Below are 17,258 nucleotides of genomic sequence, written 5' to 3'. Positions count from 1 at the left end.
ATAGGAAATTCATAATACCAAATAAGTCATGAATATAAATCTAGTTACAAAGCTGTAATGAGACAATACTTGTCCACATACTGCAGGGTATTCCTAGTGTTAGGTCTTGTTTGAAAATTTACTGTCCCAGATTTGGGTATTCTCCAATACACTGATTCTGGAACTGCATTAAGCCTCTGTTTTCATTTCAGTAATTGCCAGTGCATTTGGCATTAGAATCGCGAAAGATGATGATTTCATTGAGTGAATGTGGACCACGTGCACATTTTAGTTGTAAAGAGGTTTAAATATCAGACTATGGTTTTAGTATGGAACTACGTTTAGAATAGCTACTGAAATATTTAGTACTTCAAATACACTGATACTGTACAACACAAAATAAAATGTGGAAAACGAAAATGTTTACTGTAGTGTGAAGAATTTTACATTTACTTTGAGAATAGATACACAAGCCAAGGGGCAGGGACAAAATACACCAGGACTGCAAAACATGGAATAGAAAATACTTTGGGTGATGCTAAACTCCCATCCAATTAACAACAAAAAAACTGAATACTTTAGATATAGTAGGGTGCTTTCAGAAATGTTCAGCTACCAAAACTGAGAAGTCCTAGGATTTTTGCTACCACTTATTAGCATAACTACCAGACACCACTACTGCCTAACAGCTGCTGCCAAAACATGCCCCCATTCCCTTTCTATTTTTAGTGAACAGTTTCTCTAGGGGATACTAAAATTGTAAGTCCCTTAAACAGTTCTAAAACCCCACGTTACAACCTACAGAGAAATTAACACATCAATCCACATTAGCAACTCCTTTTCTTCATGCGTATCTTAAGGACGAGCCTCGGTAGGTCGAGATCTATAACTACTTCTCTCTGGCACACACCAATTCATGCCGTTTTACAGTAACAACACTTAAGGTGCTGAAAAATGATACTCAAATTCTTAGAAACAAGTTAAATCTGTCATTTTGGCACTGGATTCACCCTGGAAAAGTCGCACACACTCCACCCCGGAAAGTAGGGGGCTAGAAAGAGCACGCAACTATTGAGTAATAATGCCACATTTCTGCCACCCTCTCGGGCCAATACTTTAGATCATGACTAGTTTCCTCATGAGCATTGGAGGCAGGCCAAAGACTTCTAGACCCACACATGCAACAGCTGCCTTGTATATAAAATACTTCTACAGTTTCAGAATAATACAGACAAATACGGCTGTTTAAAGGATATGCCAATTCCACTTCAGAGATCCACTGTATCTAAAGTGCATCTCATTCTACAAAACTGAAGCCAAACTGCTCACAAGTGTTTGGCTTGGATTTCACACCCCTACTGGCATGTGTTTATACAGGAACAATGCTAGTTATTGCTTCAGCCAGGCTGCTACAAAACAGTTTACAAAGGCTGTGAAATACAGCGAGCACAACTTACATGTTTGACAACTTGTCTGTCCTACAAAGATTTTACTGAAAAAAAACTTCAGCCTTCAACATCAATTAAACTTCTTTAGTGCAGTTTTAAATTTGTAGAGTAAACGCTTAAGATTTGGCATATATTAAATAGTTATTGGCACAATGTTCTTCAGACATTTTGAAGTTCATGTATATTTATACTCCCATTAATCAGAGCAGCAGGAGGACTCAGCCAATTTGTACAGCTTTTCTGTCTGCAATGATCCCCTCTTTGACTTTCATGCACTGGAGTGAAAGCTGCTTCATTCGGTTATCCAAAGCCAGACCCTCAGTGGAGTTGCCACTGCTGCTCCTATTTTTGTTCGCTTTGTTGCTCATCTTGTTCTCAGCTCCTTCTGCCCTATCCCCTGCAAAGACACAATTAAAATATTATTAAACCTGAAGTCTTAGAATGCTATATCGGTCAAGTGGGCACTCATACAGCTTCCTTCGCCAAAGTATCTAAACCTAGGACAAGTAGTAATATACTTAGGGCTCATCTACACTTACTGGAGGATTGACACTGTGGCAATCAATGCATCGGCAGTCGATTTAGCAGGTCTAGTGAAGACCTGCTAAATCGACCGCCGATCGCTCTCCGACTCCTGATCGAGAGGAGTATGGGGAGTCAACAGGAGAGCGTCTCCCGTCGACATCGCATAGTGTGGACCCCACAGTAAGTAGATCTAAGATACGTCGATTTGAGTTATGCTATTCACAGACAGTAACTCCTCTCTTAAAGTCGTCCCGGTTAAAGTTGTTATGTTGCTGATCATTTAGGGAACATGCTTGTTTAAAGTTGTGCAATGCTCCCTTCTAACACATTGTTGGACAGCCACCTGCTTTGTCCACTGCTTGCAGGAAGAGCAGCCTGTTGCAGCTAGCTGGTGGGGGCTTGGAACCAGGGTGGACCCACAGGCCCCCCATCAGCTCCCTGTGCTGCAGCTGCCCAGCAAGCTATCAATTGCTGGACAGTTCAGTTGTCCCTCCCCCCCCAATGCCATGTGCTGCTCCTGCCCTCTGCCTTGGAGCTGCTCCCAGAGACTCCTGCTTACTGTGCGGGCGGGGAAGGAAGGGGCTAATGTCAGGGTGTCCCCCTCCCCCCTGCTTATCCCCTCTCCATATAGAGCAGGGAGGGGGCACGGACGGAGAGAAACACAAAGAGCTTGGGGCAGCAGCTGCTGTCTCAATTTCCTGATCCACTTAAAAAGACAATGCACTTAAGAGTGGGTCAGCTTACTTAAAGGGGCAGTGTGCATCTCTCTCTCCCTCCCTCCCACACAAGGTGTGTGTCTGTCTCTGTCTGCTATGCGGTCTCCCCTCCCTCCTGTTTGTGCTGCCTTGATGAGAGGCTACATTAACAACAATGTGGTAACATTTGAGGGCTCAGCCAAGTGCTAGTTCATCATTTAGCAGTAAGGCATACCCTGGAAAATAGCCCACCCTCTTCCACCCTCTAACTTCACCACCTCAACCAAGCTTCACAATCATCATAGCTGTGAACAGTATTAAATGGTTTAAAACGTATACTGTGAGTATATCTATACAATATATCGTTTTTTTGTCTAGTGAAAAAAATTTCCCTGGAACCTACCCCCCCCCCCCCACCCTCCATTTACATTAATTCTTATGGGGAAATTGGATTCACTTAACATGGTTTCACTTAAAGTCACATTTTTCAGGAACATAACTACAACGTTAAGCGAGAAGTTACTGTAACTCAAATTGCATAGCTTAGATTGACTTTTCCCTTTACTGTGGACAAGGCCTTAAATAATGGAGGTTGGCCTTCCAAGCTGAGTTTTGTCTTGTGCCCTGAATTACCAAATGTAATGACTGACAGACTTCAGTAGGAGAGTGATTAATCCTCTAAGCTCAGTTTCTCCTTTGGCACCTTATTTGATCAGAACTGGGAATCAGGATTTTCCCTCAAGCAGGACATCATTCTCCCCTCTTCCCCTGCAAAAGAAGCTCAGCGCTTATCCTTCAAATAATGTAATATCAGAATCCAAATATTGGAAGGCAGCAACTGATGTATCAGTTACTGCTACACCGCTAACATCATTGCTGTATAGAACATGCGTTCAGGCAGAAGTGAAACTGGGGAACTTCTCATTTTAGGGAATAAATAACTCAGTTTTTAAAGGGCAGTAATACTGTGGGATGAAGGTGGCTCTGGCACCGCCCCCCAAGCACCCAGAGAGCAGAAATGTGTCTGAACCCAATCAGCACAGCATCCCTGGAGGAGTTGAGCAAGTTCTTCTGCTCCTTTATAAAGCTGCATAATAAATTGGTCCTGTGCTAACCCAGCTCTGCTTACCTCTTTCAACTTCACATTCAGGCGATGATGCCCCACTGCATTCACTTCGAGGACCTAGTACAGGAAACACCATCCCAAATTCAGACAGGGAGACAGGACTGGGCAGATCCAGGCTTCCAGGTCGCGTTGCTGGAGGAAACTGAGTGGGCATCTCATAGGGACTTGTAGGACCAGAACTGAAACTGGACACCGACTGGGTCTCAGAATCTTCTTCAGACACAAAGCTGCTGCAGTTGTCATCCTCAAACACTTCAGAAGCCACTGTAATGTTTAAGGGGAATTTCAGTTAGCCTACCCATTTCCACAAAGCAGCTTTTACATGCAATTTTAGTTGTTTGCTTTTCCATCGGCAGGATGTACATTGCTATCTTAAGGGCTGCATTTACACGTAGAGTTTCACTACTTCTCTGTAGTCGATTAACATTGCATCTCATTAGCAGGCCTTGGGTGAGGGGGGGAAAGATTCCCATTTCTTGAGAAGCTTTTGGGAGAAACAAGCTAATGTGATGTACCATCCAATACTGTAACAACAGCTACTACTCATTGTGTTAAGATAGGGTTGTTTTTATTTGTACTATCCCTCTCAATTGTGTGTCTTGTCCACCTATTATAGTCTGTTGTAAGACAGACAAAGCAGTTTGGGACAGTGACACTCTCTGTAATAAGTGTACTGTACCCAGCACAATGGGGTACCTGACTGGGGCCTGTCAATATTTATCTGGAGTAATACTTAAAAGCCAGATGTGGCAGACGGTGGGAGCTCAGCTACTGCATGTTATCTTAGTGCTTATTTAGCTAAAATCCAACAGGACTCACTAGAGCAGTGGTTCTCAACCCACAGCCCAATCAGCACACAGCTGCAGCCCATGTGACATCCTCAAGGCCATACAGGTAGTATTGGATGCCCACAATGGTAAATATGTTGAAAGCCACTGCACTAGAATCTCCCTTGGCACAGGAATCACTAAGCAACACAAAATCTGTCTCCTCGCTCATTCTGTGTGCAAAATTACTATTAGCATTAACCATCGCGAGAGTGCAGGATGGAGTAAGCCACAGACTCCTTGTTGAGAGAGTGGGGGGGGGGCAGCACGGGGGGCAATAAATCAGTAAGAGGAGTTCTATTTTGTGCATTACAGTAGATCCTGTTAAAGCTAAAGTTTCCAGTCTTTGGTCACTGCAGGATTGGGGCCTACGTTGCCAAAGGCTTATGCACACATAAGAACGGCCATATTGGGTCATACCAAAGGTCCATCTAGCTCAGTATCCTGTCTTCCGACAGTGGCCAGTGTCAGGTGCCCCAGAGGGAATGAACAGAACAGGTAATCATCAAGTGATCCATCCCCCGTCGCCCATTCCCAGCTTCTGGCAAACACAGCCTAGGGACACCATCCCTGCCCATCCTGGCTAATAGCCATTGATTGATCTATCCTCCATGAATTTATCTAGTTTTTTTTTGAACCCTGTTATAGTCTTGGGCTTCACAACATCCTCTGGCAAGGAGTTCCACAGGATGACTTGTGTGTTGTGACACAAAATACTTCCTTTTATTTGTTTTAAACCTGCTGCCTATTAATTTCATTTGGTGACCCCTAGTTCTTGTGTTACGAGAAGGAGTAAATAACACTTCCTTATTTACTTTCTCCACACCAGTCATGATTTTATAGACCTCTATCATATCCACCCTTAGTCGTCGCTTTTCCAAGCTGTCCCAGACATAAGTAGTCCCATTGCAATTAAAGGGGTTACTCATGTGCATAAGCCTTTGCAGGAGTAATGCTTCTGACAGAATCATGTAGGGCTGAACAAGCCACATTCAACAGGGAATTTATAATGCTGGAAGTTATCTTCAGTTACACTTCCTTGCAGTTCTTGCTATTTAAAGCAAGATTCAGAACCCAGTTAAAAAAAATCACAAAGCAAAATAACAGTGTTAACAGGGAAAACATTCAAAGAAAAAAATTCAAGGATTTTCTATTTTCTCATAAACCTCTGGCTCATTATTTACAAACATAAAGGGGACAAACAAAGAAACCCATCAACTTTGTTGTTTCAAGGATCTCCAGCCTCCATGTATTACATGTAACAGAACTGACCTAAGAATGCTTCAGCCGATGATAGATGGATAATCACAGCAGCCACCTCCTGTTTTATTTTTTTTTAAACATTAAGTCCAAGATTGCACAGCCGAGTTCCAGCTCCTCCAGACATAAAAGTGGTACGTAACTGGTTCTTCCCACTCACCATGTTTTTATCAATACACATGGGGCAGTGCCAGATAATTTTGCAGGGGATGAGCAACAGTGGCTGCACAAAGTAGTTCCTATTTGTAGAAATTATCTGCTTCGTAAGTAGCACTAATCTGCTACTCTAAGACAAATACAACTAAAGAAAATTACAGTTTATATTTAATTGCCAAAGACAGGCTATAACAAGTAAAAAAACTGAACAGTATCTACTATTGTCAACAAAAATCAGTGTATGATGCTTACAAGTTTCACCTAAGCCTGGCAGACAGAATTTTGTTCTGTATTCAAGAAATAAACAGTCCTAGGTAGAAAGGGATCACCCATTATGATGGGCAGCAAGTTAAATTTTCTGGGGCTAATGTTCTTATTGGACTGGCAGGTCTTTAATCCACTGTCGGGCCCTGATTCTGGATTTTCTCTCACCAGCGACAGTCAGGAGTAACTCCACTGAAGTGGAACTATTTGGTCCAGGGTGGACTGATTTAAGTCAGAGCAATTTAAATCACTGATTTTAATCACCAAGCAGAAAACCCTGATTTAAATCTTGTTTTGCATTTGTTCTGCATAGTGGTCTTCCTAAAGAAAAGTTGATTCTCATTAGTTAAAACACGTTGATTTGCAACTAAATATAGCCTTTATGCTAACTTTGGTACTTAGTCTATCCTCCTGGTGAGCAAAATGTTTATGCCCATTTAGATAAGCAATTATATAGCTTTATATACAGTTATTCCGAGTTATCAGCTATGAAATAAGTGCCTCATTCACCATTTTAGTGTGTGAGAAAGTAAAGTATTAAATTTTCTTTATTTGTGATTTGTGTCAATCTCTATCTGGATGGAAATCAGAATTCAATTAATGCATAAAACAGCATTTTAATTGTTTATATTAGTTAATTTTATTTAAGTGTACTGGATACATAAGAAAAGACGTTTATTAAAACATTATTTGCGTTTAAAACTGATGCATTAAACAAAGGCAGTATTATCTGTAGTCAGAATTGATGTGATGGTTGCTGTTTGCATGTTCTTCACGATTTTAAAATTAATAAATCTCATTCTTTCACACCTACTTTTTATTCATAGATTTGCAGAGGGAAACAAGCTTTCCTGCTTTTTCAACTCCCGATTGGTTTCTGTACTAGTCATTGAACTGAACTAGTTGAATAAATTGAAATAAAAAAAATTCTCTGCACCTGCAGAAGAGTCTACTGCACTGTCAAAAGCTGGCTTAGCACTTCAACAAACTCTGGTTCCAGGTGCTTAGCCAGTGGCTTCCACCAGTTGAGTTGTTTGATTTTCTTTAAAACTTGGCAGCAAACTGCGTAATATTATTGTTTATATTTAATTTAAATGATTTTAACACATTATAAGTATAGGCTTTAACACAGGTTGCCATAATTTCATATAAAAACAAAAATTAAAAAAAACAGACTTTTTAATTTAAAATCAGGGTATTTTTAATCATCTATATGTATTCACCATGATATGGTAGTAAGATTGGTGTGAGATCAGAACCAGGCCCAATATATCTGTCTACACAGAATGAGTTGTGGAGTAGTTGTCCTAGTGTGTATGATCTTAGAAAGTGCAGGCAGGGGAAGGGCAACAAATTGGACATTGTGTGCACATTTCTAGCTACTTTACATCCCTGGCCACCAGGAGTGTGCATTCCATGAATGAGATGTAAACATCAACTAACAGACAATGCAATATTGAAGAAAACTAAATCTAATAAAGGTGGTGGGTGGTTGGCATGTATCAGTTTGTACTTATATATAGGGAGGACAGACTTTCTAAAGAAATAAGCCCAGTAATACTTAAATAAATATAATTAATTAATTAATAAATTAATTAATGGAGATATCCTATCTCCTACATACAACTGGAAGGGACCTTGCAAGGTCATCGAGTCCAGCCCCCTGCCTTCACTAGCAGGACCAAGTACTGATTTTGCCCCAGATCCCTAAGTGTCCCCCTCAAGGATTGAACTCACAACCCTGGGTTTAGCAGGTCAATGCTCAAACCATTGAGCTATCCCTTCCCCAAAAGCTATCCCTCCCCCTCCCACTTCTGGGGGACCTACCTCAAAATTTCAAGGAGCCCTAATGGCTGGCTTATATCCATGACAGCAGTGTATGAGGGCTGCAGGGAGGACATGCAACTGGGTTATGGAGTTATAAACTGTGATCATCAGCACTTTGACAGGGTTCTTTCCTGCAGACAAGAGCTGAGATGCAGAGAGAAGGGAGCTATGGGATTGGATTTACAGAAAGGATCATTTTTGGAGCAGAAAACTAGAAGTAGGAGCGACAGAAACGGAAGCCTCTTTTGGGTCTTAAACTATTTTAGTCTCTCCCCTTTAGCAGCTCACTTTTCCTAGTAGAGAGGGGCCTGAATCAGAATCCCAGATCCAAGGCTCCCCAGAACTTGGGGAATGTTCCGATCTTTGCAGCTCAAAATCATCTCTGCTAAACAGCGTGACTATCTGGGCCTGTGGCGCAATCTTACTGCTGTTTGTCTATCTCTCAAAGAAGATGCATCTCCAGTCCTGACATGCAGCACACTGAGCTAATATGTTCCTATTTCTTTGCTTCCCTTATTCAAAGGACCAGGCATGGCTGCACTATTTACATGGCAACATATCAAAGGAGCCCACATCATGCAAGCAGCTTGTGTAGACAAGGCCTAAAGACAAGAGTTGTACTGCTTTAACTATAGCTTACTATATAGATGTACCAGTGAGATTAAAGCAGCACAATGCCCCCCAGTATGGATGCATTTGTATCAGTAACCCAGCATACTGGCATAACTGCATCCAAACAGGGGTTGTACTGGTATATTTCAGTAAAAAAAAAAAAAAAATACCATACCAACAGAAACAGTTATACCAGTACAAAACTGTGTGTAGATCAGGCCCTAGAGTTACTGCATAATTGTTGTCACTTGTGTGCATTTATTTACATGCTTTGAAGTGTGTTGATTCTGTTTCGTGCATGCAACACTGTTTGCAACAGCTGTGATGCTAGGAGCAAATAGGGAGTTTCCAGTCTTCTCTATTTCCCCTGAGAAGGGAATTCTCAAGTGCATGGTAAATTGTGGAGTTAACAGAAGGTGCAACTGAGTTACCTGAAGTTGTAAAGTATCTGACTAATCACCAGCTGTAGGATACAAACAAGGTCCTTCATTTCAGCCCCCAAACCCCCTATATGACACTTGCCCATGGGAATTTCTGAACACACAACTTTATACTTACTGGAGATGGAGTCCGACTCCAGTTTACATGCGGAAAAATCTTCCAACGAGGTGTTACTGCCTTCCGCACCCACACCACACCCCCGGGGTCCCATGGCAGAAGACCGTCTCCTCTCGTGGATCTCATCTGAGATCATCTCCAGGTTTTTCAAGGCTGTTTTGTACTCTCCCTTGGCTAGGGCCAGCTTTGCCTGCAGGTCATCCACAGTCTTCTTGAATTGCTAACGAGGAAGGCAGATGGGGTTTCTTTAAACGATTGCAGATTTCAAACAAATTGTCATTATGTAAGGAGGGAAAAGGGGGCTTCATTTCCCCAGCTAAGCAGGCAACATGGCCTAGTTGATAGAGCACTGGACTGGGACGCAGGCGACTTCTATTCCTGGCTCTGCCACTGGCCTGCTGGGTGACCTTGGACAATTCATGTCTCTGCTCTGTGCCTCAGTTCCTCATCTGTAAAATGGGCATAATGGGGATCCTTTGTAAAGTGCTTTGAGATCTACCAATGAAAAGTGGTATATTAGAGCTAGGTATTATTAAATAATTTGAGTGTATAGGTTAAAATGTAACTAATAATTTTGGTGCACAGATGATGAGAGGGGTTTTTAGTTGAAAAGTACCTCGATTATGCAACAAGCCAGGGAAGTTGTGAGGGGATACGTGGGGGGGGAAACGAACAGTTGTGGTGTTCCAGTTTGAATGAACACTCCAGTGCATTGGAAAGGATTCTCTGTGTGTCACATAGCCAGGAATGGCGCATAAGCCTCTATTAGCTGAGGGCAGGTGATCCATGTTAAGATGAAGAGCTAATGAAAGTGCTTAATAATAGACTATGTTTATTTTGACCATTTATTGAAGTGAATGGACATGCACAACTAGCAGAAAACTATTTGGGACAGTTCTCCAGTTCCTGATCACCTAGACTGGGCTCTGGAGCAATTGGGGGCATTACTGCCACATGTTGGAACAAATGCCTAAATCTGAATGTGCCTGAGCGGAGCTATCGTATATACCCTCAGCAATTCACTAGCTGACAGCATGAATGCTAACAGTCCTTGCCTCTCCCCCTGCAGGATAAGGGAACAGGAAAGGCTGAACTGCTCCACTTGGCTCCAAACAGATGCAGGAGGTTTTCCGGGCAGAAACAAAACTAACCCATCACTTCCTGGTCACTAAAACTGCACATGAGTTCGGACCCAGGTGGCAGCAGGCTTCAAAGCCTTGAATATTGCAGTGTGCAGCTTTAACTGCCCCTTCTTTCCCCCTCCAGGCACAACCCCCCTTCCACAGCTAGGAGAGAAGACTGGTGTTAAGGAGTTCGACAAAGAGCAAACATGAAATACAGCCTGACAGGATGGGATAGGACAGTATCAATTTATGAACTCCATTTTGTATTGTATGTTGAACACAAGACAACTTGCCTGAGGGCAGCCGACCTGTACTGCATTTTCAACAGCTGCCCTGGGGCATATCAAAACCTGGGTAAAAATTACAAGCTGTCACTTTAATTTTCAGGGGGTTCCTGCTCCTGCTTGCAGGCTAGAGGGCTCTGTAGGGAAGCATGTGATCGGTCTGTGGATAGACAGCCTAGAGTAAAGGGAGGGTGAGTTGCGCCTCTCTGTTTTAGGGAGCCGCCTGGCTTGTCACTCTCCGGTTTTGGCTCTTGTACGTTATCGTTCTGAACTCTAAGAAATAGAGTTATGTAGCAACCTTCCTGCAAGAGCACTTCTGTTTTTATCTAACTTCTCCATGTGCCTGCCATGAACATGATGTGCCCTGCCTCTGCGAAAGACACTGGACAACACAGAGCTGAAGGACTATCATCAAGAGAGCAATCTAGGGCCACCAACTTTGCTGTCTTTCAACCACTGGCCCCACTCCCATGGAACAATGGTTTCTTTGCACAGGGGCTCACAAGGTAGGGCAGACATGACTGGGGAGCGTGGGGGGGTTGGGGCCCGCCTACTTCACAAGTGGAAACAGTCTCTTTTGGCCTTTTATTTTTAAAACAGGCTTCGTGTATTCTTCAACATGAAGCGTTTGGAATGGAATGTACTTTGTACAGAAATGCAGAGTGATTATAGCAGCCCTTTGCAGTGTATTTAAAAATTTTTACTGCACGCAGTCATTACTAGATCTGAATTAGATACATACCTCTAGCTGTACATAGTACTTTGCCTTCAGTTCAAAATAAGGCCTGTGGAAAAACAAAGAATAATTTGTTACAGTTGCTGGGATAACAGGGGATTGGAGTAGGAGAGAGACTCTGGCCCAAAGCATTAAAGCAGTTATGTCTTATGCCAGCAATTTAATCCTCAGGCTTGCCTATCTAAAACGTAAACATCAATAAAGTTGCACACACCAACTTTAAGCACAAATAGTCACACTGTAGCAGTGTGCTTTCAAGTTAGGTAAATGCTTAAGCACCTTCTAGAATCAGTGTCTTAACCCTCTAAAAATGGATAAAGTTTCCCCCTTCCCCGCCCCCTTCTTTTTAAAACACAATTCTTGGGGCACATACACAGATCTTTGGTGTTTTTTTAGAATGCTGGAAGTAAAATGCCTGTCTCTCTCCAGACTGCAGGCAAGAGTCAGATGAACATCTGCACAGTTTTCCCTCCAGCTGCACGACACTCCAAGGTTTTGTCCTTGCTCAGTCACAAAACAGAAAGATGCTACACTTGAGCTGTTTCCTGCTTTATTTATAGCATCATCAGATATCACCTAGACAAAAGGCACAGTTTAGAGCCAAGAATGCACGTTCTATTCCAAAGCTTTGAAGACAGAGTCATCAATTTGATGCTACACGGGGCAATAATAAAATCACCTTACTCAACTGAGATAGACCTTCCAAGCACTCGCACATTTCAGAAGCTATCCTAATCAAGGCCAGGCAGTTGAATAGTCAGATAAGTCTTCACATACAATCAAGACTTCAACCACTACCCTGTATTTCCATACTGTGAGCTAGATTCTGAGATACCAACTACCATTGAGTAGCACCTCACTCTGCAAACAGTCCCACTGAAGGTTCTTGGGGAGCAATGTGTTACTGAATGTAAGGGTGCCAGAATCCAGATTTCAAGTACCCGACACATAGATATGGTTAACCTGGCTCATAATTCGAGCTCATCTAATAAAACCTGACCTGCACAGTACAGCCAAATTCTAGATTTGTCATGAATTCTTTGTTTGGATGCATCGCACACTCTTTGGGTCCCCTACAGCCCACTGTGCACTACAGATATTTGTAACTCAACAGCCCTCGCTCCATTATCGTAACACGTGAAACACACTTCTCTGTTTCCTGTATTATCAAAAACATCTCGGGCTGCACTGCGACTCTACACCCTCAGGTAAGTCACTACTCCACTGGTGGGCCCATTAACGACTATTCATATGGCTGTAACTGCCCACCATTGGAAGCAGGGATTCACAATCTGGCTCTGAAAATTAAGAATTCGTTGTCCTCTTTCCATTTAGCCTCCTCACGTAATTGATCCTTACGAAGACGATTAAGCTACTCTGAAATTCAAACACATTCTATGGAATCTATAGACAACCCTGGTTCAAAGTGAAGGTTTCTCCTGAGGCCCCTCAGTTCCACCCTAATTTTAGGCTAAACAATGCAAGCCAGTCAAGTCACAGTGCTCTCCCTACCGCATGGGAGCAACCAAGCTTGGTTCCTGGTCTCATTCCTTGGGGCATCTCACCAGCTCTTAGTATGGGAGAAAATCAGTGCCTTATAATTAAGGCTGCAAGTTTGTCATGGAGGTCACGGACTCGTGACTTCTGCACCGGCCGGTGCGCCTGGCTCAGGGGCAGCGTTCAGGTAGTCCCTGCGCCAGGTGCACCAGCCACTGCTGGGGCAGTCTCGCCCCCACACAAGCATTCCCAGCCAATGGGAGCTGCGAAGCCAGTGCTCTGGGCTGAGGCAGCATGCAGAGCTGCCTGGCCACGCCTCCGCCTAGCAGCTGAGTGAGGGGGATGTTGCCGCTTCCCGGGAGCCCCCAAGTGAGCGCCACCCACCCCCCTCACCCCGTCCTGTACCCCATACCCAAACTCTGCTGCTGGGAGAGGAGGGAGGAGGCACAGAGCGAGATAGGGAGCCTGCCAGCCAGCCCGCTAAACCCTCCCCCAGCACCAGCAGGGGTCCCAGGCTGTGCACCCGCCCCCACCCCCACCCCAAAGCAGCCAGCACCACCACTCCCAGCACCCCTGGGGCCCCCAGTCACTCTCACACACACGTTCTATTCACTGGTATTTTCAGTAAAACTCATGGACAGGTTACGAGACATGAATTTTTGTTTACTGCCTGTGACCTGTCCCTGACTTGTACTAAAAACACCCATGACTAAACAATAGCCTTAGTTATAATATTTTATATATAGGTTTTTTTATGGTGTTTACCACTGCCATAGTATCTGGGCACTTCCAAGAGTCATTAGCTCAGCCTCAACATCCCTGAGATGCAGGAAAAATTTTTGTTTCCATTGTTCAGATAAAGAATACAAGCAGCTTTTCCGTGGGGATGAAGTTTGTTTTTTACATCCCCTCTACCTGAACTCATGACAGCAGACTCCTATTCCCCATAAAAATCAGTGGATTGTCTTCTGTTTAAATGATGAAGTTCACATGAGAAAATGAAAAGTCTGATGTTCTGAAAAGTTTTGCAGTGTTAACTAATTAAGCCTTGGAACGCCTCTGTCAACTGGCAAGGCATGTAGTAGGGTCCATTCCACTCACCACTGCCATAGAAAGCTCTGAAGTCAAGTGTTGCAGGACACAGCATCCTTACACAAACAGTTTGGGGCAGGAGGGGAGGAATCTATATCCATTTGACACTGCAAGGTGAATCGAGGGTAGCAGAATGTACCCAAGGCAACAGCTGGTCAGGGCACCAGGATGAACACCCTTATTCTTATGAAAAGGTCCATAAGACCTCAATGGTAAGTGGTCAGGACCTTCATTTTCCATCCCATTCAAATAAAGGCTCTTTTGGTAACTTAATGCCCCTACCACCACTCTGATCTAGAGGAAAGAGTGCCATCTGCTGAACTGCAGAATATTTATTTCAGCACCGATGGAGGTTTCCCATCCAATACTGGCACCCTGCTTAGCTTATCTTATCATAGAAACACACCGCACAAGGTGGAATGGCTGCAGGCTACAGATATCTGGCAACAACATGTGAGAGAGAACACGTGCTCAGAGTTTCCTTAGAAAGTACCAATACTTGTATATGTATTGAGCAAAATAGTAACAGACATTGATAAAGTCATTTTTAGACTGAGGGATTAAACACTAAATAAATGATCACTGTTTAGTCAAGCTGCAGAAAATGGAAATTATTAAAATTAAAAATATTAGTTGGAGATTACCTAAAGCTTTTTCCACGGACAGTGAGCAAGTATTACAAAAGGCTGCTTTTCTAGACAACCACCACATTTGCATAGACTTCTATGCAGCAGAGGAGAACCACACGCCAAACACATTTTATCATTTATCACACACGCTTCTTAGCTATGCCCTCTGAAGCGTGCGCCTTTCCACGAGAATAGCTCTCACGTGACTTGCCAAGAAGGCTCCGGAAAGCGAACAAATCTGACGTTCGATATGCAGCTCTGAGGTAGTCTCACACTTTTGAAGTTTTTAATCAATAGCCTTGCTGCTTTCTTAGCCAGTGTAAAGTTCTGTGACCACGTGGACTGGGCTGCAAGTCAGACACCAGCTACGCTATCTGTGCAGCCCCCTGGACGGAGTCCTGAAAGCCACGTGCGTGAAGCACCCCGTGCAAGTAGGCTTAGCATGTAAACGCACCACCAGCTAAAACACATACTTGGATTTATTGATGGCCCTTTTCAGTTTCTTCTCTAGCTGTTTCATCCGGCCCATGGCAGCATTGTATTTAGCTGCCGTTTCCTTGTGCACCAGCTCACTTCTTGTTTTCGTCTGCTCTGCCTCCATAACCTTCAAGAGAGGAAACAAAGGGTTTGATTTGTAACAGGCATGTTGCATGCTTATCAGTTTCATATAATTTTAATTAACAGCATTTCCATAACCTCTCTGAACCGCTCACAGTATAGCAGGGTGGAGGGGCGATACAGAAGAGAAGAGACATCTTCTTTCAATTAACCTACTTAGAAAAATCTTTCTTGGAAGAAACAGCAGCACGTCTGGTTAGCAAATAAAATATTAACGATACAAGGAGCATACTGCTGCTTAGTGCATTCTGGGGGAGCTTTGGTATAAGCAGCCTCAAACGTGAGAGTTCAGTACCCCTGCAACCCCAGTGAGATGGTCAAGATCCATTAGCACGGCTCCATTCTGAGCTACCATATCATCCCTGTTATTTCCCCATTCTCTTCCACAAGTGAGCTATTTCCAGGGCCGGCTCTAGGATTTTTGCCGCCCCAAGCGAAACAACTTTGGCCGCCCCCTAGCCCCCGTTTTTTTCTTACCCCAGCCCCGGCCCCACCTCAACTCCGCCCCTTCCCCAAATCCCCAGCCCTGCCTCCTCCCCCCAGGCTCTCAAGCCTAGGAGGGAGGGAGGGAGAGAGAGAGGGAGAGGGAGAGGGAGAAGCAGCGCGTGCGCCGCAGCCACTCAGGGTCTCCCCCTCCTTCCCAGGCTTTCAAACCCGGGAGGGAGGGGGAGATCCCGAGCAGCCGCGGCGCGCGAATCAGCTGTTTCGCGCGCCGCTGCTCCCCCTCCCTCCCAGGCTCTCAAACCCGGGAGGGTGGGGGAGATCCCGAGCGGCCGTGACGCGCGAATCAGCTGTTTCGCACGCCGCAGCCTCTGGGGATCTCCCCCTCCCTCCCGGGTTTGAGAGCCTAGGAGGGAGGGCGAGCAGCAGCGCGCGAGCGGCAGCAGTGGAGGTGAGTTAGGGCAGCTGGGGCACATTTTTAGGGGTGGCATAGCCCGCGCCAGAATGCCGCCCCTAAAAATGTGCCGCCCCAAGCACCAGCTTATTTTGCTGGTGCCTAGAGCCGGCCCTGGCTATTTCCTTTACAGAACATTCCTCTTCTGGCTGGGATGATGAGCCATCACGAATGCTGCCACACGCACTAGGCAGGCAGAGATGCATGTGTACGACTGGCCCAAAGGTTAAGTGTATCACGCTTTCCATGAACACTTCCAGTCCAACACACACAGGGCCATGGCTCGGGCACAAGTCAAGCAAACATTTGAACATTTACAAATAATGCTCACTGCCTCAGTACTTTAATTTGTGTAAATTTTGTTTTAATTGCTGTAAAAATATCCTCGTCATCTGCTCCAGTGAATGTCCTGCTTTGTTTATGATGCCAGCAATGCTACCAGGGATATTTTTGATTTGCAAATTTGAAGAGCCACATGGCAAATTAGGACATCCATTTTTCTGTACTACCAGGCAAAAAACGTAAAAGTGGAGTGAACCACATAACAGGGTCCAGCCAGAGGATAAACTGAAGTCATCATTACTCTCTCCTGCAACATTTTAACAAGACATGAAAGTTTCCATTGCGTAGGTGATACGCAGGCTCTCTCACAAGCAAGCATTGTTACAGAAAGTGATGGGACCCTGTTTTCTGTGATATTCCTTTTCCAAGAATTCAGAATGCAAATCAATTTATCCCCCAACTCTAAAGTAAAATAGCTCGAAGTATATTCCATTATTTGAGCTATTCCAACACCTGCCAGAAGGGGCAGTCTACCTCAGACCAAAGTAGCAGGCTCTTATTTCAGAAAAGACAACCAATTGCAAGTAATTTTGTTTTCAAACAATATTAGTCTCATCAGCATTGCTGTGTTCTCCTACGATCAAATGAGCAGTATCTCTTGGAGGCCAAACCAAACAGTTAGTGGTATTCAAAACACGCAAAAGGATGCCACCAACTTGAAGTATACAACTGACCTTTGCTTCCCATTGCATTCAGAGTAAACCTGTGCTTTATCCCTTTCAATGCTTACATGAAAGGCTGAACAATGGGCATGGCAAAGAAAT

The 17,258-nt window shown here is 44.0% G+C and overlaps 1 protein-coding gene across 4 annotated transcripts in view; it reads right to left on the bottom strand.

Moving 5' to 3' along the window:
* Nucleotides 1-384: 384 nt before the first annotated feature.
* Nucleotides 385-17,258, bottom strand: part of SH3BP5 (SH3 domain binding protein 5) — a 58,490-nt gene continuing 41,616 nt past the window's right edge. For all 4 annotated transcript variants that reach the window (XM_065583588.1, XM_065583590.1, XM_005278664.5 and 1 more), the window contains 5 exons: nucleotides 15,113-15,243; nucleotides 11,428-11,470; nucleotides 9,278-9,497; nucleotides 3,777-4,037; nucleotides 385-1,824 (listed from right to left, as the gene is read on the bottom strand). In XM_065583588.1, coding sequence (XP_065439660.1) covers nucleotides 1,646-1,824; nucleotides 3,777-4,037; nucleotides 9,278-9,497; nucleotides 11,428-11,470; nucleotides 15,113-15,243 — 834 coding nt within the window. In that variant the 3' untranslated portion in view covers nucleotides 385-1,645. The remainder of the gene's footprint in view (nucleotides 1,825-3,776; nucleotides 4,038-9,277; nucleotides 9,498-11,427; nucleotides 11,471-15,112; nucleotides 15,244-17,258) is intronic.

Source organism: Chrysemys picta, chromosome 2 (genome assembly GCF_011386835.1).
Source record: "Chrysemys picta bellii isolate R12L10 chromosome 2, ASM1138683v2, whole genome shotgun sequence".
Taxonomy (NCBI): Eukaryota; Metazoa; Chordata; order Testudines; family Emydidae; genus Chrysemys; species Chrysemys picta.
This window is presented reverse-complemented; position numbering and strand designations above follow the sequence as displayed.